General features: G+C 31.1%; 1 protein-coding gene and 1 long non-coding RNA gene across 4 annotated transcripts; one reads left to right on the top strand and one right to left on the bottom strand.

The window, feature by feature from the left end:
* The first annotated feature begins 492 nt into the window (after positions 1-492).
* LOC130501142 (uncharacterized) lies at positions 493-993 on the top strand. Its single transcript, XM_056996021.1, has one exon. The coding sequence runs from the start codon at positions 493-495 to the stop codon at positions 991-993; it is 501 nt and encodes a 166-aa protein (XP_056852001.1).
* A 5,384-nt stretch (positions 994-6,377) lies between these two features.
* LOC130501141 (uncharacterized) lies at positions 6,378-8,278 on the bottom strand. 3 transcript variants are annotated; one of them, XR_008939544.1, is made up of 4 exons: positions 8,100-8,278; positions 7,355-7,982; positions 6,816-6,872; positions 6,378-6,708 (listed from the first exon to the last, which is right to left on the bottom strand). It is a non-coding gene; the product is annotated as an uncharacterized LOC130501141 (long non-coding RNA). The 3 variants fall into 3 exon arrangements; XR_008939545.1 differs by lacking the exon at positions 7,355-7,982; XR_008939543.1 differs by lacking the exon at positions 8,100-8,278 and having other exon boundaries at positions 7,355-8,093.
* Between the last annotated feature and the right edge of the window lie 2,436 nt (positions 8,279-10,714).

The following is a 10,714-nucleotide window of genomic DNA, read 5'->3' as shown; positions in this document are numbered from 1 at the left end:
TTCAGACATATTTTACCAGTTATACCTGGAGGTGGTAGAGCAGAGACTGTTTTGGCGGCTCTGAATTCGTCATATCTTTGGGAGCACTGCAAAGTTTTGAAGCTAATAAAAAACATGAGATTGCTCGCTGGTCTTACTGATGATGCAGCAAAAGAGCTTCAATCCTTCTCAAAATGGATTTTGGATGTTGGAGATGGAAAAATAAATTTGCCAAACGACGGTTAAGTTGAGATTGACATCCCTTTTGATTTGTTGATCAAAAATATTGGAGAAGATCCTATTCAGACTATTGCAAAGGAGGTTTATGGACAAGCTTTTCAAACCTCAGAAGATAAGGATTTGTATAGACATCGAGCCATTCTCACACCCACAAATGATGAAGTTGATAAAATAAATGATTACATGCTTTCGCAGTTGCCAGGTAACATTTGATTTTGTTTACTCTTTTCTTCCAGTAACTTTTTACATGTCGCTAGAGTAAAGGATTTACACATGCTTTCAGGTGAATACAAGGTTTACCTTAGCTCTGACAGTATAATCCCATCCGATGTTGATGTAGAAGAAAATGTGGTATATCCAACAAAGTTTTTGAACAGTGTTAAAGTGGCAGGAATGCCTAGACATAATTTGAAGCTGAAGGTTAGTGCTCCTATTATGTGTCTCCGTAACTTGGATTTGGCAGATGGCTTATGCAATGGTACTAGGCTAATTGTTACTCAGTTGCTCCCCCATGTGATAGAAGGTAGAATTATAACCGGAAACAGTATTGCTGGAGACAAAGTCTGGATTCCTAGAATGTATGTCAGTCCACCTGACACAAAGTTTCCCTTCAGAATGCGTCGAAGACAGTTTCCCGTTACATTGGCTTTCGCGATAACCATCAACAAAAGTCAAGGTCAAACACTAGAAAGTGTTGGTTTGTTTTTGCCTAGGCCGGTATTCTCTCATGGTCAGCTCTACGTTGCACTTTCAAGAGTTAAGTCGAGATCTTGATTAAAAATCCTAATAACTGGTAAAGAAAGGAAGGCGGAGACAAAAACATTGAATGTTGTCTACAAACAAGTTTTTTAAAATATTCCGTAGGCAGGATACATAATTGTTATCTATTTTTTTCCAATATCTTTTTAAAAATATATAAACTGTTAGAATTATTTATTTTTTGTATTTGGCAGATGGGTGGTGATGAGTATGAAGATCGATACTATTTCATTTTCGGAAATAAGTTTTCTGACTATTTTGATCATGGTATGTCAATTTAATATTGTTTTCTGTTTAATAAAATTTACAAATTTGTAAATCTTTCAAATTATGTTAACCCGTCCAATTTCTTACAAAATGAAATTGATTTTTTTTTCAGGTCTCTCATTGAAGTTGTTTTCTTTATCGAGAATTGTACTTCATACTTTATATAATTTATGGATAATATTTTTAATTTTATTATCTTTTCTTTTAAGTGTCTAGATACATTTTACGCGTCAAATGTATGCATACAATAATTTTCACTAAAATAAAAAATTACAACATATATACCATCCAATTCTAATTAGTGATAATGTAAAATATGTAGACATCTCTAAATATACACTATTAATTATTGGAAAAAAAAATTGATTCTTAAACACATAATTTTTTCGGACGTTGCAATTATACATACACACAATAACAACCTCGTGATACCGAAGTTACTTTGTTCTATCTCCTCCTTTTAAAATATTGACTACCATCATATGCACTGTGCCTCATGCTTTATCCCAAAATAGATGGTTATGATACAAAATCTGTTCCTTCCAAACCCCATCAGTATTTTGACCATAATTTGAAACTGTACATTGTCCGCACAGGGTGCGGATCGGTCACCTAGTAAATATAAAGCTATAATTAAAAATAATAATAATTAAAATTTTACCTTAATTAATTATATTAATTAATTATATTATTGAATTATATTAATTAATTATATTATTGAATTATATTAATTAATTATATTAATTAATTAAAATTAAATTAATTTTACTAAATCGAAAATTAATTCATGATTAAGATAAAATTTTATTTATTAATTTATATCAGTATACAAAGAAAGCAATGACCAATCGATAACATTAAACCAAAAACTAATAAAACATTAAACCAAAATCTAACCAACCAAAACATAATTAACCTTAACCTAAACCTAATCCACTGCTAACAGAGCCTCCGCCTCAGGCCTCCCCAGCACCCGCCTGAAGCCACGGTTCTCTTGCTCGAGCCTCCACAACCTCTACTCTCTTACTCATGTTGCACATGTCCTATTGTTCTTCTTCAACTCGTTCAACACGCTTGTCTTGCCTCAACTTAGTAAAGTCTCTCTGTTAAGTTTAGTGATACCCCTAAACAATAACCACAAACTTCATGATTTCGACAGAGGAGAGAGAGGGACAACAGAAATCAGAGAAATAAAGGATAGAAGAAGGAAAAACCCAGAGGATAAATATGGAAGAAATCACTGATAGAGATTGACAGAGGAAGAATAAAATATAATTTGTGAGAAAGAGGAGAAAAGGGGATTACAACAAGGAGAGAGAGGGACAAGAGAAGAAACACAAAAGAGTTAAATCTGATCCTTGGATTAAAGGATATCAGTGGTTAAGATGGTGATCCGCACACTTATGTATTAGTGGTTCATATTTTCATTCCATTTATTTGTTTCTTAACCAAAAAACATTTCTTTTGTTTTTGTTTTGTCAGTTTTATTTTGCAATTGTGTTTTGTTATTTATTTATTTAACGTTTTAATTTCTATATAATTTCTTTTGTTTATAACACACTTGTATAAATGATTTTTTGAAAAAAAAAAAATTTAGATTTTAGGTTTTTATCAAGTGGATATATGGTTCATGTTTAGAAGTAGGGTTTAGGGTATAGAAATTGATTGAAGATTTAAGGTTTATGTTTTGTAATTTATAACTTAAGATTAGAAAATTAATTTTTGAGTTTAATTTTAAGATGTGAAAATTAGAGTTCTAATTTTCTTTTGTAACACAAATTAGAGTTTTACTTATGTTTTGAGTTTAGGGGTTAAAACATACTTAGTGTTTTGGAGTTAGATTTTATAATTAAGATTTAAACAAGAAATTTTAAACTTATGAATTTTAAAATTTTAAAATTACAAATGTTCATTTTGAAATTTATTATAAGTATTGGATGTTGAAGTTTAGGGCATGTTTAAAGTTTGATTTTGAGATAACAAAATATATTTTTTTCTTCTAATTTATTATCAGTAGTAAATTTTCTCTTTATCTTATTACTTGTTATGTTATATTAGGATTTTATGATGAAATATTCAAAATTTAGGATTTAGGACATGTTTAGGGTATATAATTTGAAATAAAAATTATTACTTTTTGGTTTGAAGAATAGGGTTTGATGTAGGGTTTGGTGTTTGGTGTTTATAGTCAGTACCGGTTCTGAGATATTCATGGTCCAATACGAAATATAAAACTGAGGCCCTTAGATAATATATAAAAAATCTCTCGATAAGAAACTCAAGTCTATAGCAAGAAAATTACAATATTCTCAAAACTAATAAAAATTATCAGTTCTTAAATATAGATCTTCTTGCATTTTTTCCTGCAAAATCATCCATCAAACTCTCGTAATCAAAGTTCTTGATCGTATCCTTTTCAATCGTCAATATAGCCAAACCATTCTAAATCATTTATTTTCTTTTTTTTATCATCATAATATTTTTCCTTTTTTTACTTTTTAATTTACTCATGTTTATCCACCTTCCTTAATCGTTACTTATCAACATATATAATATAGTAAATATAAAAAAATTTCTATGTTTATAATTAATACTAATGGAAAAACTAGGCCCTAAAATTTTACAAAATTAATAGGCCACATACGTATGTTTCTAAAGTTTGTGGTCAAAGCCGGCACTGTTTATAGTGTATGTGTTTGAGTTTTAGAATATAATTGGAGTCCAAGTTTAAAATCTATATTATAAACTGAAAATAGATTTATGACTTTGTATGTAAGATTTAAGTTTGGGGTTTAGGGTATTAGATTTGGGGTATAGATTTAAGGTTTAGTGTTTGAGGTTTAAAATTAAAATTCGAGATTATATTTTGTTAAATGATTAGATTTTAAATTTAAATTCAAGATTGACATTATATTATGAAAATATTGAAATTTAATTTCAAATAGTTAAATTTAATCTAAAAGTTTAATTTTCATTTATACATTGCAATTTAATCATATTATATATATATTGTCACCATTTGAGATACATTGCAATTGAGGTTTTGTAATCTAAACTAGATCTTGACCCGTGCGACTTGCACGGATATTAATTTTCTGTTCTAGTTTTTATTATTTATACTAAATGAAGAATTTGTGATATTTGATCGTTTTACATGTCTATGTTAGAGGTGTGTATTTGGATACCCATTGATTCGGTTAAAACATATTTGGGTTTGAGATTCCCGAATTTAGAGATTTCAGTAACATTCGAATATTTATAAATTTTGGTTTCGATTTGATTAGGGTCTTTGCGGGTTCGGTTATATGGATAACCCGTTTGAATTATTTTAAAATTTTCAAAATTTATATATACTCTAAATTTCACAAAAATATAAATTTGATAATGTAAGCCAAAATACCTAAGCTATTAAATTAAAAATTAAAAAAAACAGAAAAAATATGTTGAACTTCAATATTTGGATGGAGAATAAATATATATTTTAATATTTTTGGCTTTTTGATTATTGTTTATCTACTTTAAATGTTTACTTTTGACTATTTTTATATTTTCAAATAGTTTAGACAACTTTAGATTGATAAAAAAACAACATTAAAATAACATTAATTGTTGACAAAAGAAAACAAAATATATCAATCTAAGTGAAAAAGTCAAGTATTAAAATAGGAAATAAAAAAACTCATTAATCTAACTGAAAAAGACAAGCACTAAAATAGAAAAGAAAAAAAAATTAATATAACTGAAAAAGACAATCATTAAAATCGGAAATTCAATTTAATTATCAATAATATGCATTGTAAATAATACTGAAAACTAATAGGTATTTTAGATGGGTATTCTCTTTTAATAATATAGATTCGTTTACAAGACTATAATCGTTTTTTTTTTTTTTTTTTTTTGGTATCTCTGGTGTCTGGGCAGCCACTTTCCCAAATATCCCCCGAAGGGGTCCAGCGCCCCAGCAGTAAGGATGTTAAATCGCTGTGGCCGGGTTTCGAAGCTGGGTGGCGGGCACCTCAGCCGAGGTTCCATTACCACCAGGCTACGAAGCCCGGTTAACTAATATATATAGCAACAGACTATAATCGTTTTATCAAACTAATATATATAGCAACAGTTTAATGTAAAGTACCAGAGACATCAAAGGTACCACCACCAAGATCAAAGACAAGAATTATTTAATTGCTTTTCCTTTCAAAAGCATAAACCAAAGAAGTAGCAGTAGGCTCATTGATAATACGAAAAACATCAAGTTTGACGTTTCCGTTCTCATATTCTTGTGTGATGACCAGCAAAAAGAAATACTTGGGTTCATCCCTAGAGTGAACTTTTTGGTTTACCCAACCAATAGGATTTCGTTATTTCATATTCAATATCTTTTAAAAAATGAAACAAAATATTGTCACGTATTATTATGTTTTTAAAATAAAAAATAAATATAAAATAATAGTAGTCAAAAAAAAAAATTTATATTTAAAATATCGTCAGCAAAACACTAAACCCTAAACTATAAATCCTAAATCATAAACCTTAAATCCATGGTTAACCTTTGGATAAATCATAAATCTTTGGATTTTAAAAAATATATTTTTAACACAATCAGCAAAACACTAAACCCTAAACCCTAAATATTAAACCCTAAATATTAAACCCTAAACCTTTGGGTAAATCATAAACCCTTAGATAAATCCTAAACCGTAGGATTTAAAATTTATCCAACCATTTTGGATTTACCAAAGGTTTAGGGTTTACCCAAAGGTTTAGGATTTAGGATTTAGGGTTTAGAGTTTAGTGTTTGGCTGACGGTATTAAAAATATATTTTTTAAAACATATTTTTGTTTGCAATTAACATTAATTTTTATTTTTTAATTTAAAAATATTAATTATAATTTGACAATATTTTATTTTTTTTAAAAAAAGATACTGAATATGAAATAATTTTAGGTTCACTCAACCAATAGAATTTCTCACCTGCAAAAACGGTAAACGATACTTGTAACAAAAGGCGTCTTTGAATAAGACTGTTTCACTAAACAATAGTTCGCAGAACCTTACAGAGAGAAACAGAGCAATGTTCCATTCATCATAATCAGACACAAACTAGAATATGTACACGAGCTATGTAATTGCATTTTTGCAGCTAAGCCTCAACTCTCAGCTGTTAATGTCACATAAACTAGAGTATGTACATGATATATGAGTTTGGAGACTACTTAGAGGGATTAATAAACAACCAAGACTCAAACTCTAAACTTATATATATTCATAACAAACAAACTTCAACCTACTTTCAAACCTTCAAGGAAGAAGAGTGCATAGATCCCGCCAAGAGGACAGATTAGCCTGACTCGTTTTGCTGCAATTTTCTGTAGTTGTTGTGATCAGTTCCGGTACCTGAAGGAGAAACTGAGCCGAGCTGACCCTTATGGTGTAGGGAATCCATCATTGAACTGGTACAACTCCTTGAGGCATCATTAAAACAAGAAACCATCAGAATCAGTAAAATCGTGGATACAGAGCTTTCAAGTATCCACATGGAATGGAATACACAAAGACTCTTTGTACTTACGTTCATACTTCTTCTCAAACTTTCCAGTAAGACGTCTGTTTACAAATGTGGTTTTCCCTGTGCACATAATAATCACAAAAAGGTCAGCAACACAGACAGATGCAATCTCATCAATAAACCGCAGGATCTAGAGGGATCCATCACAAACATATATAAAACATGGCTAAGTAACAAACTATATGTCTACGCAAATCGAGTCTAATAGGAATTAAGCTACAAGATGTACACTACTAAATGATATTATCAAGCTATAGAAGCGGAGATTCACCAAACTCTACAAGATCGCGTTTTAGCTTCTAATTAAGGAGAGGAAGATGAAAGCTAGAAGAGAAACTTTTCACACAAAACGCAATATCAGGACTGAGTTCCCAGTTGAGTAAATCAATAGAAGAGAAACAATCAGCAAAAAGGCAAACCTTTTGTCAGCGAAATTGAACAACAAAAAGGAGAGATTTTTAGAGAAGCCCAATTGAAATTGGAGCATTAGAGTAGAATCTAGTGGCTATCTAGGTCATAAACGTCTTCACGCTGAGCCATACCTTCTCCAAGGATATAGGTCGAGGACCTCTAGAGTTTTAGTTTATGTGCAACTGAGATTTTGATAAAACAAAATGGAATATGAAGAAGAAGCGGCAAATGTGATGGTGGTGAAAAGCAGCGGAGGAAGGTGAAGAAGAAGAGTCCAGCGGCTTGACAGATTTGAAGATGATAAGAGGAAATGAAGAGTAATTTTTTTCCTTTGTAAAATAAAAGTGAGTTAGGCCAAAAAAAACTGATTTTTACGTTTCAGTTTAACGAATTCTTTTCATAGCTTGAAATTAATGCTACGATTATAGCTCAAGTTTGCAAAGTACAAAGGCGGTTAAGCCTGAAATCAAAACACCAAACACGCCTTCAATAATTCACCTCGAGTTCTTTCACTATCTACATGTCTGTGAGCATCGGACACGAGTCCCTTCACTATCGACATGTCCGTCCTCGACTTCGGACTGTAGTAGAGTGTTTCACCACTCTTCTGTGGCACAAGCAGGGCTTCGAGATAATCGACATCGAGGGACATTCCTCTTTAATAACTCAGAACAAGATCCCTATAAGACGCTGCAAGCCGGCAGGGGACATATGGCTGGCTTATCGATAGCCCGAACCGATGTAAGAGTTGGACTATGACTTCCGGGATGGGAAACCACAAACGACAGTGTAAAAACATGATTTTACATGAACCCTAAGATCTTTAATATCTAGACTAATCACATAATAGAACTATAAAGAGGTTTATCGGAATACCTCGTTTCATTATTGCGGAAATCTTCTTGAACGGTTTCGGATATAGAAGATGAGTGCTTGATCTTTAAATTGGAAGTTATGACTTCTCTCCCTAAGATGATTTCTTGATTTTTAAGTTGGAGCTAAGTCTTCTCTCCCCTTGCCTACAACCTTTCTTATGTATTTCTTTTAGATTTTTTTGATGTGTCTTTGTGATGGTCCCAAAGACCACTATTTATAGGTGGGGAGAGAGACCAAAAGCTTTCTCACCAAGTTTTGATAACTTTCTTGGCAAATTTCTTCTTTAATCTCAACCATCCATCATGGTTGAGTAATGACAAGTGTTTAGTCTTCTAGAATCATTCATTCATACAATGAATTTGTTCTCCTTTGATGCATTGAACTTATTTCAAATGCTTTCCTACAATGACACATGTTTCATGAGTCATCTAATGAGAAAACTTCTAGAAAAAATCACTTGTCCATTAATTAATCATCATCATTAGAATCTTAACTCCTCTTTTAAACCAATTTTATTGGTTACCAAGTTTCTTTAGAGTTTAACAATCTCAATAATAATATGTTAACCATAAGACCACATAATGGTATAGAAATATTTTCCTTCCTTATGAAAATATTTATAACATTCTCCCACTTGGTCGTTGGTATAACTTATTAACTTAAGTATTGAGAAACATAAGACCAGCATCATTTGTTAAACCTTGCTTTTATTTGGTCATCATAATTGTCTTAGCTAATCAAATAATCAATGAGAGTCATGGCGGGCACATATTATTTTGCAACATGATTCCTTCCATGCACTACTACATTGCTTACTATTATAGTTAGACCTTAAGTAGGAGTTACCATAATGGTCCCGTTTATGTCTTATATAAAGACTCATACCGTTATCATAAATCCAACCACAAATAATTGGTGTGCACATTGGAAACGGAATGCAAAAGATTCAAAAGTCGTTAGGAGCTCATATACATTGTCAAATATATGCTAAACATAATCAGTCAACTTTAATAGCTATCCATTATACCCATAATTTCTAGATTTTCTTTAATGTTTTTGGATATAAAGCTTTCGTAAATATGTCTGTGACCATAAATTTAGTGCATATATGCATAATGACAAACTTTTCTCTTTTGAAATCTTACTTTAATGACATATATCAATCTTAATGTCCATATACTTGGAACCTTTATATATCATGTCTTTCTTACAAATATGATTGCCTATTTCATTATCACATAAATAGTCGAACACTTACGGACTCAAACTCAAAGATAATTTTGCAATCATAATTAACTTTATAAAAGCCTCTTAAATTTGTCACACACTCAGCATCTTTATTGGATGTTCAAACCAATTACAATTATGAACCTTTCCACAATAAGGTATCTCATTTGATGAAATACACATTGCTAAAAATTGTAATGCTTAGACCATTATATCCATTGAACCTGAGTTTGAAAATCCAACCACCTGTGGGTGTATTGATTTCTTATATGTGACAAGTGATTTCTTGTTCTCTTTAGATATCTCAAAATTTATTTTAAACTTTTTATTTCTTTAAGTTCCACTTCATTATGCGGATATTGCTTAAGATCAAGCTTATCACCTTTCTGCATAGAAACATACTAGAAGAACACGTTATCATGCCATATCTCTTAAGAACTTTGTCAATATATGCTTTCTAAGACAACTCTAGACTTCTAAGTGATCTTTCATGGAAAATTTCAATCCATTCACAGAAGTTGTCTCGTTCATATCTTTAATTGCAAAGTTTAAGAGAGATAATTCTTGGTCTCATTTAATAGACCAAGATCACTTCTGGCCAATAAGTCATCATCAACATACATAACCAAAATATGAACTTACACCCACTGATCTTGAGGTATGTACATGGATCTCTAAATATTCTCTTTGAAAACGAATTTCAAAATGGTTTCATCAAATTTTAAATACCATTTCTCAAGCTTTGTTTCAGTTCATAAATTGACTTCTTTAGTTTGTAGACCATGTCTTCCTCTGCGCTTCGATTATAAAGCCTTCAGGTTGACGCATACAGACTTCTTTTAAGTCACCATTAAAAAGGCAATTCCTACATACATTATGGAACTCATTAACGTACTGAGCTACCAATGCCATGATAATTCTTACAGTCTTTTATAGACTCAGTCTAATCGATTCCTTCTTTCCGTTGAAACCTTTGGCAACAAGTCAGGCTTTATGTCGTTCAATATTTCTATTATATTCGAGTTTGGTCTTACAGATCCACTTACACTCGAATAGTCTATATTCTTAAAATAATAGAACGACTTCCCAAACTTCACTTATAGCCATCAAATTTACTTCATCCTTCATGACATCGATTCATTAATCAGAATTAACATCTCTTATGGCTCTCAATAAGAAACCAAATCTTTAATATTCAATTCTTCGATTCTACTAGATAAAGTACCTATTGGAAACAGCAAATCTACTCATACGAGTAGATTTTCTTAATGCTTTTCCCTCTTTAACAACATGTACTTAATCATTATTGGCAACTTTTCATCATGGAGTATATGGTCATTCATTGGGTTTTACTCATTGTAAGCTTACAACAACATGACAGTTTCCAC

This window comes from Raphanus sativus, unplaced genomic scaffold (genome assembly GCF_000801105.2).
Source record: "Raphanus sativus cultivar WK10039 unplaced genomic scaffold, ASM80110v3 Scaffold0106, whole genome shotgun sequence".
Lineage (NCBI taxonomy): Eukaryota > Viridiplantae > Streptophyta > Magnoliopsida > Brassicales > Brassicaceae > Raphanus > Raphanus sativus.
Note: the sequence above shows the minus strand (reverse complement) of the source record. Positions and strands in the feature narration are given on the sequence as shown.